Here is a 21,647-nt window from a genome sequence, read left to right as displayed (position 1 = left end):
ATTTAATTACATGCTCAGCAAAATACATTGAAAAGATTAGATGCAGTTTGCTTAAATATAAAAAGAGCTGGAGTTAGCCATTGCCTGGATTTAGCTGCAGGTTAATGAACTTACTAAGCAACTACATATTGACACAGCCTGTCACTCAAGCACAACAGAGATCTTTAAGCCACCCAGTATGGCAGAGGGGGAGGCAAGAAAGACCTGACTCAATTAAAAGAAACACAGCCAATGCTTGTCCTTCCTTTCCCAAAGCTCATCAGTGACATTTTAAGTTCCTCATTGAATAGATCTCAACCTGTGCTCAGCAGACCACTGGCACCTTCCAAGAGCTGCCTGGCCTCACCTGGGCTTTCTCATTTGATACATCACACTCCTGACAGGCCAGGCCCTTCCCAATGCCCAGCCATGGGGTTACTGAATTGCTCTGGATTGGTGAGGGCAAGGCGGCAGCTCTGAGACAGGAGGGCAAGTATCCACAAGGGGTCTGCTCTGTGAAACACAGCCACTGCTGCAAAACCAGCTAAAAATCCCGTGTGACAAGGGAGGAATTCCACAACTGCTCCCTCCAATGGCCTCTCAACATTGGTCTGGTCTCTACCAACAGTTGTTTTCCTCAAGGTGTCCCCTGGGACAGTGAAGCCCAAACCCACAGGGAAGAGGATCTCAGCTGCTAGAGTAAACTTGTTGCTCTAGGAGCAGTGCAAGGCTTGTTATTAACAAGTTCTCTCCTCATCTGTTTTACAGAAGCTCCTACTTGACCAAATGAATTTCAGACCACTTTCTGATGAGAGCTGGTTTTTAAGAATGAAAATGTTTATTTCATTTTGTGTATTTACACCCAGGGATGTGTGTCCCTGCCAGACCATCCCCCTAGGGCAGGCAGGTATCCCAGATAACCCAGTATCACTCCGAGAGGAGGGCAGGCATGGGCGTGTGCTGTGCTCATCTTATCTCTTGGCCACAAGTGAGCCCTCCATACCCAGAGAAGCAATTAATGTACCTTAGTCCTGCTTCCCTCTGAGTCATGCAGTACTACAGAAATTAAGACAAATGCACTCAAGGACACAGGGAATTCCTTTTATTTACAAATACTGGAGATGAAGGACCACACAGGTCCAAACTGCCAAAGCCCCAGGTGCTTGTACAAACAGGTTGCCCTGACCACAGCATGCTGCTTATGTTTGGTTTATGGAAAGAGCAGCTGTGCACAAACATCCAAATCCCTGACTGCTCTGCTCCAAACTCCAAGCTAAGGGCAAGCAGAGACTAGCCAGAGACTCCTGGGGCCACTGAGCCCATGCTTCTCAGCCACTGGGCTGCACAACTTGGGAAGTTTGGGAGCAAAGGGCAAAGCCAACTGGAACAGGACCTGGACTGACAGACCCTGGAGATCACATTCAAAGTAGAAAAAAGTCACCATGACAGCAGTGAGCTTCTCCTCCTCTTTTTACCCTGTTCAGCTGCTCATTAATAGGCTCATCATGGAGCCAGGAAGATGGGAACAGCACTGGATCCAAAAGGAGCATATGTTTTGGGGGGTGAAGGGAGAAGGAGGGCAAACTAGAAAATGTCGGCTTCCTGGTAAAAAATTAGTTACCCTTCCCTCCTCCAGCCTTGGCAAAGGATACCTGGGAGCTGATAAACTGATCATTCTTGTAACTTCCACAAGGAATTACACCAGCAGATCTTTCAACAGATAAATGTGGTGCTAAAGGTGGGAATTCAGCAGTTTCCCAGGGGAGCTCTTGACACCAACAGCCCTATCTGCCCCACCTTGCATGTGGCTCTTTGGGGAGGAAGAGATTAAAAGGCTGATTTTGGAAAGTCCTCCAGATCTTCTCACTAGCAGGGTCTTCTCTGTCTGGGAGAGTACTGAATTGTAGTCAGAGGACATGCTCAGGGACAGAATCCTGACACAGGTGCACCTCCTATCACCACAGGCTCTCCCAAGAGTTACCTGGACTCCAGTCCCATTCTCCTCCTCTGACAGCCTGGATTTATAGCTTTGCTGTCTGGGTTTTTTTTAACCCCCAGTGCTCTACATAATTTTGACATTTCTTAGGCCTCAGGACAATAGGGAAATCGAGGAACAGCAGATGTGTTATTCCCATTACTTCAATTAGTCACCTCATCCTAGAAAATAACACTTTCACTTGAAATATTTCAATACACATTTTCCCATCTTTGGGGTATGTTAAGATGACCTAAAAACACTGTCTTCTCAGAGCCCAAGAGTTTGTAAGAAGCAGATTAAGTTTTGCAGTTGGGCAGTAACCCTTCTCCTTTTATGAGATTAGTCTGAGCATTGTGAATTCCAGGGGGAAGCAAACCTCTTCTGTACTAAGGAATTCAGCAGGCAGAAAGAATATACAATAAACAAAAGCTTTGATATGTCCAAAATATTTTACCACTCCTCTCCAGAGCACAACATAGCAACAGCACACTGAAAAGATTCAAACATTAATTCATTTTTCCCCCAAGAATGGATCGTAACTTTTTATATGCCACAGGAATTCAAAGCAAGGTTCCTACAATGAATTTTTCTTTGAAGTAGTTCAGAACAGGATCTGAGTATGTAGGTGAGCTTTATGTTAAGCAGGGACTAGGGATGCATTTTTTTTTTTCCTTCTGGGGCCCTGAGTTAAGCACTTTTCCCTCTATGTGTGTAATCATCCCATTTAGCTGAGTGGGGCACCAAGAACAAGCAACAGCACAGCTGCTCAGACCTGGGTCCTCTAAAGAGATCTCCATCATTACCCTGGGATTAAATAGATTGCTCACTGATCTGTACTTTCAAGTCACTTCTCCTCAGAAAACCATTTGATTTAGGGCTCCTTGTTGGAATAACTACAATGCCAAGGCTATACTTGCTGCATTCCCAGCGCCTCCCAGCTTTTCCCAATTCACAGAAGGGACAGTGCCACATCCATTCTGGATTTCCTACAGGAAGCACAGAAATGTTAGTAGGACCTTGGTAATTATCCCAGCACAAACCTTTAGCAATACATTTCCTACAAACACTGTGATTTAGCATATGATTTTCTGATCATTCAGTGTAAAACAGAAACCAGAAACAAAAGCACAATTAAAAAGGATGGTGAGAAAAGAAAGCCATTCTAGACAAAGGTGATTGTTTAGAATGTTTGGTCTTACCCTGAAACCAATTGCTCATCAGTTAGAGGACATTGGTCTCTGAAATGGGAACATGGCCATAAACACAAAACAAAACACAACAAAAGAAAATAAACGAGGCAAGTACACAAAATACAAAAGAGAAAAAAAGAGATAATATTAAAAACTAGGATGAACTATTAAGGGTTAAACTCCTGTAAAGGAAATATAACTGTTGAGGAGAGTCAAAAGTTAATGGAAGGTGAATTCCAAGGATATATTGCAGGCTGTTTGACAACATGGAGAAAACAGGCTAAGGTAATTGAGCCCCTGCACTAGCAGTGGCTGCTGCCACGTGTTTTCCCACAGTACACAGCATTTATGGAGCTGATTTCCATGGCACTTTTTAATTCATGCTTACCTTAAGAGAAACAGAAGAGGCTGCAGCCTAATTTAGAGCAGATTCTAAACCTCAGTTTCTTTCCTAGACTATTGCTAGCATTTCCACCAAAGAACCTCAGATGCAGCTCCAAACGACCCACAGTTCTTCCCAACCGGTTCCAGCACTTCCATACCCACAAGACTTAGGAAAAGAGGACACCAAGTGATTATAGTGGCAGGGTTCTGTGAAGGGCCTGGCACACACAGCCACCACTGCTCCTGCAGGGACTCGCACAGCAGGCACAAGGCTGGCCAGACTCACAGCACACACATGAAGTCCTTCTCTGTCCCGCTCTGTGCCCCAGGCAATAAGCACAACTTAGGAAGTGGAGGCTGAAAAAGCTTTCAAGGCAAAGAATCCTAAACCCTTCTCTACAACAGGTGTACAGAGCAGGACTGAGTTAGCACCTGTACTCATTTTTATATCAGAAACACCTGTTTCTATTTTAACATCCAACTGCCACTTTTTCCCCCAATTAAGATTAAAAAATTACTTGTTTCCTGAAACAACTTCATAAATGTACTGGAAAATGAATCTGATAAAACCTTTATAATATCCCACATGAGAAAGGGAAGGCAAACTGAAAACCAACAATTACATAATACAAAACACAGCAGATTTCTGCCAGTGACAATGAAAAGAGAACCTAGAGAACCTAAATGACAAAGTACACAGAGGGGTGACATTACGGGAAGGGTGTTTCAAGGAATGGGTGGATGAATGGAAAAGCACAGGCTTACAGAAAGGAAGCCTTTCAGAACAAATACAAGGAAGAACACTGGAGTCCAGTGAAAGAGGGACAGAGGAAACAAATGTTATCACAGGAGAACTACTGTTTGTTAGAAAGGGACATTCAAACCCTTGTTTGTCAGTAACTTGGGGTTTTTATAACAGAAGCATTTGCTAAATTTGCTAAAACTCCTTCAGTTAGTCAGCTCTGCTACTAAAAAGCAAAGTCTGCTGTAACATATGTTACTATATGTGCCTCCTCATTAGAATATTTGCATGCTGGCTATACCACCTTCAGAAAAACTACAAAAAACTATTTCAAACCAATTTAACATAGCATTATTTTATGGCTTCAAAGGAGTAATTGCCTCATATCTTTTCAGGGGAAAGAAAGAAAACTGGCAGGCATCTCTATAAACATTGGGAGGGGGTGTATTCCTGGTAAAACACTCAGAAACTGAAGGATGTTTTTGAAAAGTGCAAATGATGAAAGGCTGAGAAGAAGCCAACAAAGAGAGATTTGACAAGCAATTTGTTTTGACAGTGACAGTCTTCTGAATACCTTTTTGTTGCATGGCCACCATCAACACACCTCAAGTATTTTTGCTGCTCAACTTGCTTTCAGCAGGAAGCAAAATATGTACTCTGAGGACCTAAACACAACTCCATGGAGCAGAAATTAATACAAGCAAACACACCTCAGTAACCTGGAGGAAAGATTATCATGAATAGGCTGCCATTGTCTATAAAAAAACAGAAAGCATAACAATGACCAGGAAATTGAGCCTGGAGGCTAAAAGAAATCCAATTATCTATACAAATGTGCTACATGGAAATGGAGTTAAGGCACCCAAACTGATCTAATTTTGTCCCTCCTAAGAGCGTTAAGAAATACAAGCACCTCAGCTATTCTAGGAAAGGTCAGTTCCAAAGTAGTTGATCTGGGTTCCAATAGCTCAGGGGAAAAAGCAACAGTAAACCTTACCTAGGACACAGTTGATGCTACATTACTAAAAATTTAAAGACAGCCATCCAGTATAAAAAAGGATGACTCCAACCCCCTTAGGAACTATTGCAGCTATAAGATAAATCTGAAATAACCTTTGTACTGAGCATGCAGTGGGAAAACCCCAACCCTACAACATTATCAAACTTGCCACACACCACCAACTAAACCTAGCAGTCTGCCCACTCCACAGCCTCACTCTGTGCCACCAAAAACACCCGTGGGTGCTCCTGACACGCAGGGAACCTCTTCCTCAATGAAGTCTTCCAAAAATAATACAAAACCACTTCATAAATGACTTTTATTGTGGACAATTTCAGACAGAAAATCATCACCACCAGAAAACAGACTGGACTTCATGCTGATGAACTCTCTCCATGGACTGAGTGCACCGAGTGTCCAGGAAGGGAATTGCTGCACTGCAGAAGGAGGATCTTACATGGATGGAGCTGCCACTGAAGGAATGGCTCTCACAAAACCAGTTGCTCCATTCTTGGTCTCTACAACCTGATCTTCAATGGAAACACACAAACTGAAGCAAAAATTCATCATGTTGGTGAGGAAAAAATCAATGATGATATTGGTTTCATGGCATATGAAAGTTAAACTCCTTTCCTTTCCCAGCTTACAAAGCGAGTGCATCTCCCTCCCTCCAGGGATCTGCACTTTTCTGCCTCCACTCTCCCCTTGGAATCTCTTCTATTCCAAGGCACCAACTTCTGTTACTCCTAAAATTGCCTGATACAAATCAAAGTTGGAGCAATCTGTTGCACAGTTTTGAAGATGCCTTTTTGTCTTCTGCTGGAAGAAGCATCTGTGTACTTAAAACTTGCGTATTTTTTCCACCTGTACCAGTCAGTGAAAAATATGAACTTTGCCAACAAAAGTCCTCTTGTCTAATTTAAATTAACAGCACTCAGTATATAAAGAGCATCAGCATGTTCCTCTACTAGCAGGTACCACTGAAGAGGACACATTTAACTGCTATATCAGTTGTGTGGGATGCAGGGGACTCTTAAGAGTGATGATTACACTGCTGCTGGGAAAAAGCTTTCAGTAATCAAACTGGAAACAAACACAATTTTAAAGGGTCTCTGAATTTCAGAAAGCAGATGCCCAGCCATATAAACAGCACTAGCAGTGTGCTATTCTCCAATATCCAGCATCTAGAAGAAATAAACTTTCAGAGCAACAGAAATGCTGCTGCTCTTCTATTTCCCTTTTCATATGCATGGGAGATTCAGACAGATCTGAAAAAGATCTTTTATTAGTAACAAATACCTGACCAGGAGATTAAGCATGAACTTTCATGCCCAGTGTTCTGGACATCACTACAATGAAACAATCGAAATATTTTTTTAGTGTAAGTTACATGGCAGCACATTCAGTTTAAAATCTGTTTCAGGAAAACACCAGCAGTTTTCTCACCTGACCATCATTTGAAACTATAAAAGCTTTTCCTACATCACTGCAGTAAGCACATATTGTCTCACACTAATTCAGCAACACAGGCAACATACAATAAACACAGCCACACATTAAGTGCTTTGTCCAACCTACCAAAAGAGCAGAGGCAAAAAGAATCAGTGTCAGACAGAAGTTGGTATCATTCCAACACCTTCTTAATCTACCTAGGGAAATTCTAGAGCCAGGGGTTTGAACAACCACCAACAAAACCCCTGGGATAACCAGCAAATATGTGCACTGAGCTCTCCTGCTGTCCACAGCCCAGCCTGAAAACCCAGTCACCAGTTCCCAAACATACAAATGGTTTGCCCTGTCCATACTGCACTCGCGGACACACAACCAAAGGCTGAAGGTTTCAAAGGCATCAGAAGAGGCAGAAGATACAAATTACCTCAAGCAAAATGTGTTTTCATAAGATCCCAGTCCTGGAAAATGAAATTAAGTGATGATGTTTACAATCACATGGGTGATTTTAATTTCAGCTAAACCACTCTCTGTCATAAAGTTAACAACAACCTTACCTTTTTTGGGGTGGGAAAGTGGTGATTACTTTGTACTCTTATAAAAGAGAAGAGCAGCAACTACGTCTTTTTTATTAATACTGGAGATTAAAATACATATCAGAAAGAAGATCTGCAAGTGAACTATGGGCCAACAGACAAAAAAAGTTTTCTCTCCCAGATTTCTTTCATATCTAGTAGTGATAAATTTAGAACTATGCAGCAGATTTCAAATGTTGAACAAAACTAATTAGAGGGTCCATCCATACATACACACATGCTGAACACCACACTGCCTATTTTCAGTGCATTTGTTACCCTCTGATTTCCTGTATTTAAAAAACTCTCTTCAAGTCTCAGTTTCCTTTTGAGCCACTGTGTCACTCCACTGACACAACAGCAGCTCTGTGTGGAGAAACAAAATTAGTTATTCATTAGTGCACAGCAATTCCATAAGACCATTACATGAGCTAGGGAAGAAGTCAAGGCAACTAAAAAATATATCTAGTTAGGAGTAGGCAGGTAAAGAAAAGTGGGATTTTACCAGAGGATTAATACTCCTAGTTTTGCAAGGGTAGTATTGCCTTTCTAACGAGCACAGAATAGCTGACCTTGCCCAGAAAACAAGAGCTGCAGCATCATTGCCTCGTGAGACAGTCCTCTTTACTAAGCACTAAGTTGGTCACAACTTGATATTAAAGCATTTTTTGCCAGGTTGTCTTGTGTACAGTCCAAGAGAATATGCCTAGGAACTAGGAGGCAAGAGAGCAGGAGGATGTCTCTCCTCCATTTCAACCTCTTGGGTAGAAGAAATGTCTTCCCTCCTACCTGGAGTCCCCATCTTGATCTTCTGTGGTGTCACCAGAGCCATTCACAGCATATCGACTCCTTGGTTTGTCTGAAGCAAAGAATAAAGATAATTTTATCCAGGAACAATCTGCTTAATGTGTGTTTGTATGTTTTTCTATTCTCACTCAAAAGAACATAAAAAAAAAAAGAGGAGAAAAATTTTATCCTTCAGGGGATGAAGAGGAGAAAGTGAAACATGCACAGAAACTGACACAGGTTTGCAGTTCAAGAGTGAAAAGTAAAAGTCTGACCAGTGCTATTTCGCCCCTTATTGCTCAGGTTTTGGGACAAATATAATGCTCCCACAGTCACAGGAAGGGAAATCCTTTACCAACAAAAAGCAGGAGGGAGGTGGCAGGGAAACAGCCAAAAAAAAAACCCAAACTTTTCAGATTTCACCTATAAAAATGGGAAGGGAACTAGACATGAATCTCTCCTCATACAACCTAAGCAGGGGAGTCAAACTTCTCCTGACACACAGCCATTAGCACACAACCCAAATCACAGAGCTGCATCACCCCGCAGCACCTTTAGGCCCTGCACTGATACTGGTCCCAGTCCAGCCACAGGCACTGTCCCAAATCACATGCCTCAAAGTAAGAGGTGCAAGCAGTGCTGGCACCTGAATAGTCCCATGCTCCTCTTTTCCAGGAGAAATTAAACCTCCCCAAGCACATTATTCAAGACCACAGACTAAAGTTTCATGGTTCCTGCCCATTATTGGTTAAAGCTTACAGTGTTTACCAAATCCATTCTTCCAAATCAGTGGCATCCTTCTCATCCTGCCCCCTCCTTCCCCTGCAGCTCCCAAAACCCATGGGATTCACCTTCCTGGGGATGGAGGTGAGGTACCAGGTGGATGGTGACACCTGGCACTAATGTGGTTCAATTGAGGTGGGATGAGAGGGGTCCCAGGGCCCCTGGGGGGAGTGAGGGCACCTCTAGGGCAAGGGCTGAGAGGTGCAGAGTCCCATGGGGAGTTGTGAGGGTGCCAGGTCCTCATGGACAAGGGGAGTGAGGGGAGCCAGGTACTCAGAGAAAGTGTGAGGGGTGTCTGGGGGATGACAGGTACCCACAGAGTGTGAGGGGTATGACAGGTACCCACAGAGAGTGTGAGGGGTGTCTGGGGGATGACAGGTACCCACAGAGTGTGAGGGGTATGACAGGTACCCACAGAGAGTGTGAGGGGTGTCTGGGGGATGACAGGTACCCGGAGAGTGTGAGGGGCTGGGGGGGGGGGGGAGGCGACAGGTACCCACAGAGAGTGTGACAGTGTCTGGGGGGGATGACAGATACACAGAGTGTGACAGTGTCTGTGGGGAATGACAGATACCCACAGAGTATGAGGGGTTTGTGTGGGGGATGACAGGTACCCACAGACAGTGTGAGGGGTGCGGACTGCCAGGTGAGGGGTGCCAGGCCCCCATGGACAGTGTGAAGGATGTGAGGGGAGGTTCCGGGCCCCCACGGGAGGTGTGAGCGGTCCGTGTGGGGTACCAGCCCCCCACGGGAGGATGCCAGGCCCGGCGGAGGCTGCTGCGGGCGCGGGGCAGCCGCAGCTCCCGGCGTCGGCACTTACTGTCCTGCGCGGCGGGGTGCTCGGCGCCGCGCTGGAACGGGAAGCGGAACAGCAGCTTGTTGCCGCGGCTGCCCGAGCTCACCAGGATCACGCTGATGGGGCTGGTGCTCTCGCCCATGCCGGCTCGGGCTTCCCGCAGGAAGGGCCCGGCCGCTGCGCCTTCCGCTTCCGCCGGCACACGGTGCGGCCGCCGCTGCCGGCACCGGCGGGGGCAGCGCGGCCGGGGCGGCCGTGCCCGGGGCCGCCTCTGCCCGGTGCGGCCCTGCCCCTCCACCCCACGGCCGCTGCCCAGTGCAGCCCAATGCCCCCAGTTCTGACCAGCATCTCAGACCTCCATGGCCCGTTCCCTGTATAACCCAGCGCCTGCAGTTCAGACCGGCACCTCACACACAGCCCTATCCCCAGTACAGCCCTGTATTCCCAGTTCTGAACATCACCTCGTACGCCGTGGCCCCATCCCCAGTACAGCCCAGTATTCCCAGTTCTCAACATCACCTCGTACCCCATGGCCCCATCACCAGTACAGCCCAGTATTCCCAGTTCTGGCCAGCACCTCGCACACAGCCCCATCCCATATACAGGCAAGTGCCCCCAGTTCTGGACAGCACCTCATTGCAAGCACAGCAATGAGCTGCAAGCAAGCACAGCTTGTTCCCAGTACAGCCCAGTGCTCCCAGTTCCTACCAGTACCTCACCCGCAGCCACATCCCCAGTTGTGACCAGCTCCTCACACACAGCCCTGTTCCCAGTACAGCCCAGTGCCCCCAGTTCAGACCAGCACCTGCCACTTGCTTTCTCTCAGTCATCCCAGTGTCCCATGGACAGCACTCCCTGTTCCAGGCACTCCCAGTTTATTCCAGTGCCTCACATGCCTGCAGCCAGCACCTTCCAGCTCAGCCCAGTGCCCCCAGCATAGCCCAGCACCCCCAGTTCAGCCCCGGACCCAGACAGTGCTTGGTGGCCCCAGCCCTGGATCCCTCTGCAGGGGCTGCTGGATCCTGGACCACCCAATGCTGTTATTTGGCCGCTGTGGGTCATTTGTGGGCTTTTAGCCAGTTCAGTCATTAACTCCAGAACTTTCTTGAGAGCTGGTAACAAAGACCAGCGAGGGCTCATCATCTCCCCCATGCCCAGACCCCCCTCCCCCTCCAGGTTATCATCTTCATGGAAAGAGTGGACAGGCACTGGAACTGCCCAGGGCAGTGGTGGAATCACAATCCCTGGAAGTATTCAAAAAACATGTGGATGTGGCATTTTGGGACAGGGTTTAGTGGTGGGCTTGACAGTGTTGGTTTAATCTAACACCTTGGAGTGTGTCTTTGAATAGGAATTTTTCTAAGTGAGCTCAGTCTGCCATGACTCTTCTCATGACACTTTCCCTGCTTTTTTTTCCACATCAGCAACTTTCTAGTAGCAACAGGGAAGAAAAGAAGAGCTCCATAAAGCAGTATTAAACAAGGAGGCTCATTGGTAATTATAGTGGGAATGGAGATAAAGGAACACTGGGTAAAGCCTGCTGCAAATGCCTCTTTGGGACATTTCAAACAATTTTTTGAAATAACATTTCTGCCTTTCTGGAGCTAAGTACACACGTGCCGCACACTGAGCAGAAGGCTAAATTAATTGGGAAAACAAAGGTAATTTGTTGTGGGTTGGAATGAGGCCATGGATGCTTTTTCCCTAGTGGGAGAGGAACTGATAACCTCTCCTGGGTTTGCCATGGACAAAAGATGGGATGCAGGAGCTTAATGTGCATCTCCACCCTCCCTGTGCCAGCCTGGGTACCACTGAGGGTGGATTCGCAGGTGGAGAATCTCTCTGTCTTCCCTTCCAGTCCCTCTCCATTCTTCCACCATCTGGCAGTAGATTGTTTCCATCAGAGCTGCCAAATCCAGCATGTCAATATTGCAGATGAATGATTGCAGAGGGCTTTTCCAACCTTAATGATTCTGTGACACCAGGGTGCCTGCAGGGGAGCAGCTTTGGAAATCAGACCTGTGGGCTCCCCATGCTCATGGAAAGGCTGGCTTGAGCTTGTTGCTCATGTTCCCTTCACAGCTCTGATGCACCCTGCCTCATGGTTTCCATGCTTTTACTCCTGCCTCTGGATTAGGAAGGGTGACATTACTCCCCTGGCAGCAGTCTTCGTGCCTTCATATTTTTTTGTGTTTAATCGAGATTAGAAGTTATCAGCATTTCTATTTGAGGATGCCCTGGGGTTTATGCAAATTCTTCTGTATTTTATTGCATTACTTAGATGCTTGGACACTCTGAGATATCCCCACTCTGGGGGTTTTGCTCTGCAGTCCCCCCAGGGACACAGGACAGAGGTGGGTGGCTGAAGAGGGAGATGAGCAGCCCCAGCAGGGTGTAATCTGCAGGGCCATTCTGCACAAGGCCAGCGATAACAATTGAGCAAGAGAAGGCGATGCTGAGGGGACAGAGTTGTCCTGGGGTGATTAAAGACCAGTCGTGTTATCACAGCAGAGCACTCCTTGTACACCAGCACTGGGCTGTCATGTTAAAATTTCAGTGTGACTGCTTCAAAATATAATTTTACTTTCTTAAATAATAAATTATAGGCCTATCTGTCATTCCCAGCTCTTGGACATTTAGTTGTAGTTAGCCTTGTCATTTAAAGCAATGATTGCAAGTTCTTCAAGCTCTAATAGGAAATTAAAGAGTAAAGCCACGATTTAGACTCCACTTTCCAGACTTTCAAAATGTAATATGCCTCAGATATTTCAGAGTTAGAGCAGATATATGTCCCCCCCTTATCCACAGCATTCTCCTTGAGGGGAAGGCAATTCCTGTGGATAATACAGGCCCATGGGGAAAGTTATCCCTGATCTCACAGTGATGCCATTCAATTGGATTTACAATCAGGTCTGTTGGAAATTAGAATACCACTTTTACAATTAGCTAACAGGTCTGTTGCTTGCTTCTGCTGTTTAAAATGAGAAACTCTGGTAGCTAGCTTTTGGAACAGATTTTAGATTTAAAGAGACCTACATCAATTTAAAAAAAAATCCCCTTTGGTGATTTTCTGACAAAGATTCATGACGTGCCCAAGGGTGGACATTCTGCAGTGGAGCTGTGGAGCATCACGAGAAGCAGCAGTAAGAGAGGAAGACAGGTTGGATGGGGCTTCCCAGAGGACATGTCTTCACTAGTGGCCCTGTGACACAGGAACAGCAGCAGTCATGTTGTCCAGTTCCTTGCATTCCTGAGGCCAGGACCCCCTTGTCTCACTACCCTATGGGTAGCTGGAGCATTGTAAGGAGGAATTTGGCTGAAACGTTCATGCAAAGCCGGGCCATTTTCCATGTCACGTTGTGTTGAGGATCAGACTTCTCCCACCGGATTTGTTCCTGAGAAGTTCCCACAACAATGCCCAGCACAGCCCTGATCCTGAGTGAGCAATGAGCTCCTTCTAGCAAACCACTGTCACCTTTTGGCTGCTCTGGCTTTTGAGATAGTGCAGAAGTAACTCTCAGAAAAGGAATTCAAATTCCATAATGATTTCAGTCATGATGAATCCTCCTGTGCAGACATCACTCTGTGTGCCCACAAACCTTAATCCTGCAGTCACAGAGGAGCAATGCCCAGGTTACGCAGGATAGGAAGGAGTCCTGATGGTCTGTGCCTTATCCCTGTGTTTATCTGGGTCACAGCTTGGTTGAGTAACCCCTGATTAAAAGCACTCTCACTGAGGAGAGCTTGGAGCACTGCCATGCAACACGACGTGCAAGAGGCAGCACTTTGGGGAGGAGACAAAAACATTATGTAAATGGATATTTCACAACAGCATCTGTATTTTCAAAGTAAATTTTCTATGGGAAAACTGCAAGTTTTGGAAATGTATGTAGCAAGGGATGATGAATACAGCCTTTCTTGGTCCTGCCATCCATTTAAGTTGTATAAATTTAATACCATGTTGTCCGTGGCCTAACTCTGCCTATGCTGTCAGTGGCACTTTTAACTGGAGACTGCTCTGCATCTGTGTAGCCAGAGTGAGTTCTGGGTTTTCAGGGGATATGTATGGCACTATCAAAGGGAAGGTATACAAAGAGCCCTCTGATAATATTCCCTGTGGTAAAACAATTGTCGCCCTTATGTCTCAGATGAGTCCGCTTTCATATCCCCTTTTAAAGTGAGTGAATTACCCAGCCTGTGGTCAGGAGGACTGAGGAGGAGCTGTGGCACTGAACACAATCTGAAATTAAATCCCAGAGGAGTTGTTGGCCTCCACAGAGGGGATGATAATTCAAGATCCCCAAACCCAGCCAGGCTTGCAGACTCAGAGGCCCCAAGTGTTTTGTGCCTGCCTTTTGGGAAAGCCCCAGGTTTATTCTAGTTTGTGTGACAGATGGCATGCAGAGAAGCTTAAATTAGAGCCCAGTGCAGAGTATAAGGGGTGGGTCAGAGTCCTTCTGCAAGTGCCATTTGCCTCAGCAAAGTGGGGACACCAGAGGATACAGAAGTTGCGGTCTGCCCCCATCCCTGGTTCTGACCCTACCACTGGTTCATTCCCACCTGAGCCCAGGATGCAGTGGCAGAGGCACAGCCCCAGGAAAGTGGTGTCTCTTTGTTTATGGATCAACTCCTCCAGGCTGTGGAGTCTACCCAGAGAGGAGAGACCTCTCTCTGACCATGTGACAGCACAGAAGAGATCCCTGCCATACACACACGCACGGGTGCCACCTCAAAGCCAGCAGCTTTCCAGCAGCGCAGCACAGCTCCCTGTGGCTCCTGAGGGGCTGCAAGGCCAGTGCACACTCCTGTGGGACACCTGTGCTTCAGCACAGGTATCCATGGGCTGCACATGCCCCAATCCATGCACCACCCAAGGATCATTAGATCCCTAGAAGGGCTTTCCCTTTAGCAGGATGACCATGGCTGGGGAACACCCTCTGTGGTGGTGGGTAGTGCTGCTGTGAAATGCAGACACATCTCTGACTGAGACACACCAACCTTCTCCACACAAGTGTGCAGGGCTGCTTGGGCAGAGAACATTATCTGACCCCTCTGACTGTACCAGCTGTGCACAGCTGCCAGCTCTCAGTGCTGATGTCTGAGGCTGCTGAAGTTTATCAGCGTGGCAAAGAGATTTACCTCTGCTTTATGTGCTGGCAGGATATTTACTCCCAGAGGTTCTGCAGCAACCATCTCCAGTAGGGTATTTCTTTGACACTTTGCCCACTTACCTGTGATTACAGATCTGTGCTGGTCTTCATTTTGCTTGTTTGGTCCTTCACCCACCCAGGGCCCATGCCCTGATGGTACCAGCCATCTGCTGTAGGACCAGGAGCTCTTGTGCATGTCCAGCACATAGCACAACACAGCCCGCACTAACTGGAGTGCTGAGGGCTATTTTACAGTGCAGGGAACAATTAACAGTAAGATCACACAGTTAGAAATCAAAGATGTGCAGTCTGAGGATTATAAAAAAAGAAATCTGACTGGGCTTTCTCGCACACACACTTTTTTCTAGCACATACACTTTTTTCTAGCATCATACTCAATTTCACAAACTCTCTATTCCTGTATCCAAAGTAGTCCTTACTACCAGTGCTGTCACAGGCAGCAATTGTAAAGTGAGTCCCTAATTCTTTGCAAGAGGCTGGCAAAGTGCAGAATCTGCACTTACTCTTAAAAAATCAGAATTTCATTTCTCCTCTGAACTGCACTACAGATCTCCCAGCCTGTCCCTACGACTATCTACAAAGCATTTTATGTGAAATATTGCACATTGTGCAGCCACATATACTGGAAGTGGCTGGGTCAGAAAGGCCCAGAGTCTTGTGTTCACATCTGTGAACCAAGGGAGGAAATGCAGGCTCCTCTCCAGGCTCCTTAGCGTGCTGCAGTCCACGCGCTTCTCAGCTTAGACGTGTGTCCTAATGCTTCATCACTGGAATTTTGCAGCATTATCTCTCTGTTCATGTATCAATACGTGTCCAGACAATTTCTTTGGACCACACAGCTGTTAGGTTAAGAAGCAAGAAGCTGATAAGGCCAGCAGGCAAGGAGGACAGTGTGCTGACCCTTGCCAATGTAGCCATTGCTTCTCAGGAGATAAGTGTCCCCCACTGCACAGCGGGCCTCTGGAGTGACCAATGAGTGTCGGCAGGCACCGGGGTCTGCTCCCCCCTTCCCCTTTATAACCAGGGCTGCCAGGGTGGTGAGTCCAAACCTGCTCTGAGCGGTCACTGCAAAGGGACAGAGCCAGCACCTCCTGCACAATGACGCTGACCCAAGCCGAGAAAGCCGCCGTGGTCACCGTCTGGGCCAAGGTGGCCACCCAAGCTGATGCCATTGGGGCAGAATCACTGGAGAGGTAAGGCCCCAGCAGCCTCCAGAGAGGGCTTTGCTATTGGGATGCATCTCATGTAGAATTTGGGTGAGTGAGAGCAGGCTGGGACCAGGGAGACCTGATGAAGGGTTGTGCTGTTTGATATGTAATCTCCAGGAGTTATATCTGTGCTACTAAATGCTTCACAATCTGGCAGTAAAGCATGATTTTTTAAACAATTTAATAGGTTTTTTTTTCTCCTTATAGCCATACAGAAGAATTCATAGCCAGAAGCACTGGTGAGGAATTCAAAGTCATTCATACTCAGTGTCCTAAACACCATTATCCCTGTTAGGAGATAAACTTGAAGTGGTTTATGGTACAAGTGATGCACTTTCTCTTAAATTTTTATGCATTAAGAGAATAGCTGTCCACTAAATTCACTGGATGCTCAGGTTTCATTGTTCCAGTTGTTAAGTAACAAACTGCTGTGAAACAAGACAGCTGGACCCCCTGCATGAAGCATGGCACAGTAATTCAAAGTCCATACCAATTAAACAAGCTGGCACAAAAGGTTCTGGAAATTATCAGAAATTCTTATGTTATTCAAAGTGACTTAAATGCTATTTACAGCTCAATATATAGTATTGTGATCCTCCTTTCAGGATTCTGAGTACCATTCATATCAATTCTGGTTTGTTAATTTTCGTTTGAAGGTCCTGGAAACTTGGTTATAATATAATACTGGAAAATCGGTGATAAGTTTGGGCTTTTATTTATTAAAAACAAAACCAAACCCAAGACTACATTAAGTTTTAAATAATTTTTAACACTTAATTCTTCTCTAGTACATACAGATAAACCTGCTGTCTAATCTGCATGTGCTGCAGAAGGTTTACACTGCACTTGTTCTGAGGTTTTACCACCTCATACCATTTCTACTGACCACTTCCTCATGTTCTCCTCCAGGCTTTTCTTGAGCTACCCCCAGACAAAAACCTACTTCCCTCACTTCGATCTGAGCCAAGGCTCAGCTCAGCTCCGTGGCCACGGCTCCAAGGTCATGAATGCCATCGGGGAAGCTGTGAAGCACATTGATGACATCCGAAAGGCTTTGGCCAAGCTCAGTGAGCTGCATGCTTACATCCTCAGGGTGGACCCCGTGAACTTCAAGGTGAGTGAGCACAGAGACTTTCAGGGGTGGAAACTGCCATCACAAAATTAGAGAGCACAGGTCTCTAATGGCAGCTTGATCCCTGACTGTGCTGCACAGCTCATTTCTCATATGATTTTTAACCTGAGATTGGGTCTTTTAATGGAAGTTCTGGCCCAATGCAGGCAAAGAACTCCTCGGGGAGCTCCTGTGGTTTGTGTTAGACAGACTCGAATCTCTGCTGGTTTTGTTGTAATTCATGAATCTGCCTCACACATCAAGCTGTCTTGAACAAAGTTTTAATAAATTATAAACAGTCCCACTGTTTTTGTTGCACATGAGGAAGGACGGGGCACATGGAAAAGGGAGTGGGATCAAGCAGTGCCTTTTGCCCTGTACAAAAGACAGCTGTACTTCTTCACTCCCACCTCAGGCAGCAGCACTGCCTGGCTGGGACAGGTACTTGTCATCCCCGAGCACACTGGGCCCAAGGGTCGCTGCAGACCCCTACACTGGTACCTGGTACTCATTGGGATGGAATTCATGCTGCTTTCCCTTACAGCTGCTTTCCCACTGTATCCTGTGCTCCGTGGCTGCCCACTATCCCCGTGACTTCACCCCAGAAGTTCATGCTGCGTGGGACAAGTTCCTGTCCAGTGTTTCCTCTGTTCTGACAGAGAAGTACAGATAAATGACCTCAACAGAGGGTGAGGAGGCCCATCCACAGCCCAGCCCTGCTGCCAGGCTCTGGGATATCACCCCTTCCTGGGCAGCTCTTTAAATCCCTGCTGCAGGGTCTCGGTCATCTGCAAAACCAAATAAATAATTCAAATGTGAGCTATGGTCTCTGTGCTTTCCTCTCAATATGTTCTGCCCACACCTGAATGTTCAGGCAGGGGTGTTCTGAAATGTCTACACAATATGGAGGGGGTTTATAAAAAGTTAAAGTTTATAAACTTTATAAACTCATGTACTAATTCATATACTAATGAACTCATACTAATTCATGTGCCAATTCAGTGGGTATAACATAACATTCAGTGGGAGCAACATAACATTGAGCAGAAGCCCAAAATGGGCTGGAGCCCTGTGACTGCAGCTGCTCACCAAGGTATATCCACCACAGTCTGTCTCCAGGCTGACCAGGAAAGAATCTTTTACCCTGCTAGGACATTGAATGGACCCAGGCTTTTTGCTTGACGTATCCAAAACCCATCCCAGCCCATTGGGAACCAAACCTGCATTGCAATGCAGGGCATTGTCCTCTCGTGCCTCTCTCCATGGGGTATGGACGTGGTACCTGATGTGTTTCTTCTGTGAGTTAACCCCACTGTGCAGCCAGCTGCCCACTCACCTCCCCCCTGCAATGGGATGAGGTGAAGGGCAAAGGAAGATAAAAGCAAGAAAAATTGGGGGTCAAGATCAAACAAACAAACAGAAATAATTGTTTAGTAAGTGAAGACTAAGTGGAAGTGGAGGGAAGAAAACAAAACACAGGATGCAAAGGCAATCCCTCACTACATCCCATGGGCAGGCTGATGTTTAGCCAGTTCATGAGCAAAAACCATAAATAACCCCCCTAAAACTCCCTCAGAACCCTTCTTTTCCCTTTGACTGCTGAGCATGGTGTTATATGGTATGAAATACCTCTTTGATTAGTTGGGCCTATCTGCCTGGCTGTGTCCCCTCCCAGCACCTCAAAATCTATTCCCTGGGTGGGGGCAGAGTGAGAAGCAGAGACAGTCTTGATGCTGTGCAAATGCTGCTCAACAAAATCTGGAACATCCGCCTTTTACTGGGGCAGTTTGGCCAAAAACCTGGAGCACAGGACCATGTCAGCTCCTGTCTCAGAGACTTCTGGCATGAAACAGTGGGTGCGAAGCCTTCAGCCTGCTCTGATGGCCAGCCTGAGCCAGCACTGCAAGTGGCAGTCCTTGTCTCATCCATGGAATTTAGGGACTGTGTTTGGACAGGGGGAGAAAGGTGATGTGGAAGCTCTCAGGCCACCAAATGGCTCTAAATATGTCACCACAGCAGCTTCTAAGGCATTCTACATCCATGCATGTCAGGTAACCTGGAGGGTTAAATCCATGGCTTATGTGCTAAGACAGCATCTGGCGTGTCCCTTACCCCGTGTTTGCACCAACTCCTTCCTGCAGAGGCTGAGAGAAGGATGTGAGAGTCAGAGGAAATGGCCTCAAGTTGTGCCAGGAGAGGCTTAGGTTGGATATTAGGAAAAAAATCCTCACTGAAAGCCTTGTCAGGCACTGGCACAGGCTGTCCAGGGCAGTGGTGGAGTCCCTGTCCCTGGAGGGATTTAGCAGATGTGTAGATGTGGCTCCTGGGGACCTGGTTTAGTGTTGGCCTTGGCAGTGCTGGGGAATGGTTGGGCTCGATGATCCTAGACACTCTTTCCAACATTAATAATTTGATTATTCTAAAATTCTTTTCTTGTATGACCAGCCACCATGTGCCCTGCGGGATTTCCCAGCATTTATGGGGAGAGGCAGGAGCATACATTGGGGTGGGAAGAAGGGAAGGAGTCCAGGACTGACAAGCATCACAGAATGGACTTTGGGAAGACCATGAACCCAGAGGGGTTGTTCCCTCCATGGATTTCTCTGGGAGGGCTTGTCCATGGCTCCTGCTCAGAGGCCATGGGGCCTCTTGGGGCAGAGAGGGGCTGGATGTGCCAAAGTCTGGAGGGGACATGGGACACTTGTGCCTCAACACCCTCAGAGCCAAGGAGGATCCTGCCCCATCTGTGGAGAATGGTGGATCACAACAGCAGGTTTGAGGACATGCCAGCCAGGGTGGACAAGGCTGTGGCATTCGTGGGATATGCCTGGGGCTGCTGCTGTCCATGGGACAGCCTGGTAAGGTGCTGCCCCCTGCCCCATTCTGGTGTTGGGCTGGTGCAGTGGGGCAGGACAGGCAGCTGGGCCCCCCAGGGGCCTCCTTAGGGCAGGGCCCCCCGAGGTATCCGGGGCCCCCAAGGCAGTGCCGCAGCCGCTCCCAGGGCCCGGCCATCCCCTCGCCCCTCAGTGTGATAAGATAAGGCTGGGTGGAGGTGCCAGCGGCTATAAGAGGTGTTCCTGCAGTGCTGCTGCCACCAACCCCTGCCCACTCTTCCAGCCGCCACCATGCTGACCGCCGAGGACAAGAAGCTGATCCAGCAGATCTGGGGGAAGTTGAGCGGTGCCGAGGAGGAAATCGGAGCCGATGCCCTGTGGAGGTACAGGCCTGGGGACCCCACGGGAGAGGGGGATGAGGGGGTGGGAGCCCCACGGAGGGGCCACTGTGGTGGGTCCAGCTGGGGTCAGCACCACTGACTGTCCCACTCCCCCAGGATGTTCCACTCCTACCCCCCGACCAAGACCTACTTCCCCCACTTCGACCTGTCACAAGGATCTGACCAGATCCGTGGCCATGGCAAGAAAGTGGTGGCTGCCCTGAGCAATGCCATCAAGAACATGGACAACCTCAGCCAGGCTCTGTCTGAGCTCAGCAACCTGCACGCCTACAACCTGCGTGTGGACCCCGTCAACTTCAAGGCAGGCAGGGGATGGGGATGGGGAATGGGGACGGAGTTTGAGGATAGGGATCGGAATGGAGGGACAGGGAGCAGGGGATGGGGAATGGAGACTAAGGGACAGGGAATGGGGACAGGGAGCTGGGGGATGGAGGACAGGGGATGGGGGAGGGGGATCAGGGTGGACAGCAGGGGATGGAGTACAGGGGGTGTGGGACAGGGACGGGGATGGGGACAGGAGGGCTGGAGTGGCGGTGCTAAGCCCCGTTTTTCCTTGCAGTTCCTGTCGCAGTGCTTGCAGGTGTCGCTGGCTACCCGCCTGGGTAAGGAGTACAGCCCCGAGGTGCACTCTGCCGTCGACAAGTTCATGTCGGCTGTGGCCAGCGTGCTGGCTGAGAAGTACAGATGAGCTGTCAGCCGTGCCTGTGTACCATCAATAAAAAAAGATTCTTTTGCTGCAGCAACGTGTCTGTTTGTGCCAGGGCTGGGGGCTGGGGTGGGCTGGAGCGTGGCAGTGTTCCTGCTGGAGGGAGGGGGCTGTGGGTGTGAGAATGCGGTACGGGAAGGGCAGCACCAGCCCTGGGCTCCCTGGGTGTCCCTCAGGGTCCTGCTTGCTTCCAACCCTCCCCAGAACAGGATGCAGCTGATGGCAGGACCCAGGGAATGAAGCTGTGCTTGCATCCCTCCAGGGAGCAGGGCGAAGGCTGCGCAGAGACAAATGTGATCCTTGCATTCCCCTGAAGGATTCCTGTGGGGTGGTGGGGGTGTAGGATAAATCCTGCCTGTCTCCATCTATCAAGATGGCTTTTTAAGACTTTATTAGGGGTGCTGCAGGAGCTAAGTGCTTGCATGAGCTCCAGAAGCAATCTGAGAATTCATGGAGTGAAAAGTCCACCGCAGACCATTAAGCACAAAGACTGTTCAGGGACTCAAGCTCCTGAACCACAAATCCCAGTCAACTGCCATGGAAAAACCTCCACA

At 47.9% G+C, this 21,647-nt stretch overlaps 3 protein-coding genes across 10 annotated transcripts in view; 2 read left to right on the top strand and 1 right to left on the bottom strand.

Annotated features, from left to right (window-relative positions):
• The window catches only part of NPRL3 (NPR3 like, GATOR1 complex subunit), a 42,165-nt gene extending 32,307 nt beyond the window's left edge, over positions 1 to 9,858 (bottom strand). Inside the window, exons 1-3 of one of the 8 annotated variants that reach the window (XR_008433807.1) lie at positions 9,687 to 9,852; positions 8,087 to 8,156; positions 3,157 to 3,195 (exon numbers count right to left, since the gene is read on the bottom strand). Coding sequence is in view for 4 of the 8 variants with exons in the window: in XM_053958038.1 (XP_053814013.1) it covers positions 3,157 to 3,195; positions 8,087 to 8,156; positions 9,687 to 9,804 (227 nt within the window). In the remaining 4 variants the exon portion in view is untranslated. Of the gene's footprint in view, positions 1 to 346; positions 4,670 to 8,086; positions 8,157 to 9,686 lie in introns of those variants that run through there. The other 7 variants (XM_053958038.1, XM_053958032.1, XM_053958041.1 and 4 more) reach the window with 7 other exon arrangements.
• Positions 9,859 to 10,378: 520 nt separating this feature from the next.
• LOC128796434 (hemoglobin subunit pi) lies at positions 10,379 to 17,971 on the top strand. The gene is made up of 3 exons (XM_053958050.1): positions 10,379 to 16,026; positions 16,951 to 17,155; positions 17,697 to 17,971. The coding sequence occupies exons 1-3, from the start codon at positions 15,932 to 15,934 to the stop codon at positions 17,823 to 17,825; spliced, it is 429 nt and encodes a 142-aa protein (XP_053814025.1). The 5' UTR covers positions 10,379 to 15,931; the 3' UTR covers positions 17,826 to 17,971.
• Positions 17,972 to 20,230: 2,259 nt separating this feature from the next.
• Positions 20,231 to 21,126, top strand: LOC128796435 (hemoglobin subunit alpha-D). Its single transcript, XM_053958051.1, has 3 exons — positions 20,231 to 20,369; positions 20,484 to 20,688; positions 20,947 to 21,126. Exons 1-3 carry the CDS (start codon positions 20,278 to 20,280, stop codon positions 21,073 to 21,075), a joined length of 426 nt encoding a protein of 141 aa, XP_053814026.1. The 5' UTR covers positions 20,231 to 20,277; the 3' UTR covers positions 21,076 to 21,126.
• Positions 21,127 to 21,647: the final 521 nt, after the last annotated feature.

The sequence above is a fragment of the Vidua chalybeata genome, chromosome 16 (genome assembly GCF_026979565.1).
Source record: "Vidua chalybeata isolate OUT-0048 chromosome 16, bVidCha1 merged haplotype, whole genome shotgun sequence".
In the NCBI taxonomy this organism is placed as follows: Eukaryota; Metazoa; Chordata; class Aves; order Passeriformes; family Viduidae; genus Vidua; species Vidua chalybeata.
Note: the sequence above shows the minus strand (reverse complement) of the source record. Positions and strands in the feature narration are given on the sequence as shown.

Coding starts and splice junctions, on each gene's coding strand:
- LOC128796435 (XM_053958051.1), top strand. CDS start 20,278: ATGCTGACCGCCGAGGACAAGAAGCTGATCCAGCAGATCTGGGGGAAG. Junction 20,370..20,483: donor GGAGCCGATGCCCTGTGGAG/GTACAGGCCTGG, acceptor CCACTCCCCCAG/GATGTTCCACTCCTACCCCC. Junction 20,689..20,946: donor TGGACCCCGTCAACTTCAAG/GCAGGCAGGGGA, acceptor TTTTCCTTGCAG/TTCCTGTCGCAGTGCTTGCA.
- LOC128796434 (XM_053958050.1), top strand. CDS start 15,932: ATGACGCTGACCCAAGCCGAGAAAGCCGCCGTGGTCACCGTCTGGGCC. Junction 16,027..16,950: donor GGGGCAGAATCACTGGAGAG/GTAAGGCCCCAG, acceptor GTTCTCCTCCAG/GCTTTTCTTGAGCTACCCCC. Junction 17,156..17,696: donor TGGACCCCGTGAACTTCAAG/GTGAGTGAGCAC, acceptor TTTCCCTTACAG/CTGCTTTCCCACTGTATCCT.